Source organism: Naegleria gruberi (genome assembly GCF_000004985.1).
Source record: "Naegleria gruberi genomic scaffold NAEGRscaffold_1200, whole genome shotgun sequence".
NCBI lineage: Eukaryota > Heterolobosea > Eutetramitea > Acrasida > Naegleriidae > Naegleria > Naegleria gruberi.
In genome coordinates, this window is record NW_003162703.1 from 1 (window position 1) to 1,261 (window position 1,261).

Consider the following 1,261-nt stretch of genomic DNA (forward strand, 5'->3'; position numbering starts at 1 on the left):
CCAAAGGAAAGACGTTGATTTTAAAACCATTGCAATATTAGAATTACATCTCTTATTATTTCAAAACACTCTCATATCCTTCATCCTTTAAATAATATTAAATTGTAAATATATTATTATTAAATAATTATTAAATATACTTTTAATAATAAACATACCATCTCCATTTATCAGTTAGAATTAAATCCACACATAAATTGTATCAGTGTAATGTGTTATTGATTCTGATAGACATGATGTAATAGGATATCAAGTGTTAACAACATAATATTATGACAAGAAGTAATGATGAAAATGTGGAGAAGGTTGAAGTAAATTGCATTTTTTTAATAAATGAAAATTGATTGTGACGATGTTTACAACCACAGTGATTCCTGATTTGGAGAGAATAAATATGATGTAATTATTGGTAAGTAACTTGAAAGATGTAACTTTGATAAACTTTTTATTAAACACCAACACACTATCCAAATATATTCAATAATTCATTACAACTTGGTTCTCTCCACATTCCATTTCAATTCCAAATTCAAATTGACTGAATTCCAACTAAATTTAAAAAAAAATGCAAAATCCCAACCTTCTCTATACCAACTATTTAATCTGTGTTATGGTAGGCCTTCGTGGTGGTGTTGTAGAATGTAATAAATTTGTGGAAAGTCTTGGCAGTTCAATCATTTCCAAATCATCATCTCTTCTCTCCTCTCAAGAATCACTCTTTCTCAATAGTTCATTCCTATCAGAACAACGTCGTCGTCATGGAGGTGAATTTAAATTCAGAATGAATCAGAGAATTGCATTCCTTCAAGGAAATTCATTCACTCAATGGTCCAAGAATGATTATTTTAAAAATGTTAAGGAATTTAATTATGGTACTTTTGAGAATGGTGCGAAAGAATTCTCGAGAGCAGATCAACTTTACATTTTGAATGAGAAGGAACAATTGGAATCAGGTGGATATGAAGCGATTTTATTATCATGGAGTAAAGTTGACATGTCATACAAGAGAGAGAAGGTAATTGAGAATTTGAAAAGGAATTTTAAAGAATTTGAATGAACTGTTTTATAAAAATAACAGTATTACATCGTAGTTGGTTCGTAGACTTCATTTTAAAGAGGTGAATGGCTACGGCCATATCACGATGAATGCACCTCATCCCGTCCGATTTGAGAAGTTAAGCATCGTCGAGCCACATCAGTACTGAGGTTGGAGACAACTTGGGAACCTGTGGTGCTGTAGTCTTTTTCTTGTCAAATCTTA

At 31.0% G+C, this 1,261-nt stretch overlaps 1 protein-coding gene across 1 annotated transcript; it reads left to right on the top strand.

Annotated features, from left to right (window-relative positions):
- Nucleotides 1–565: 565 nt before the first annotated feature.
- NAEGRDRAFT_77082 (uncharacterized protein) lies at nucleotides 566–1,057 on the top strand (the record flags this gene model as incomplete). Its single annotated transcript, XM_002667962.1, has 1 exon — nucleotides 566–1,057. The coding sequence occupies one exon, from the start codon at nucleotides 566–568 to the stop codon at nucleotides 1,055–1,057; it is 492 nt and encodes a 163-aa protein (XP_002668008.1).
- Nucleotides 1,058–1,261: the final 204 nt, after the last annotated feature.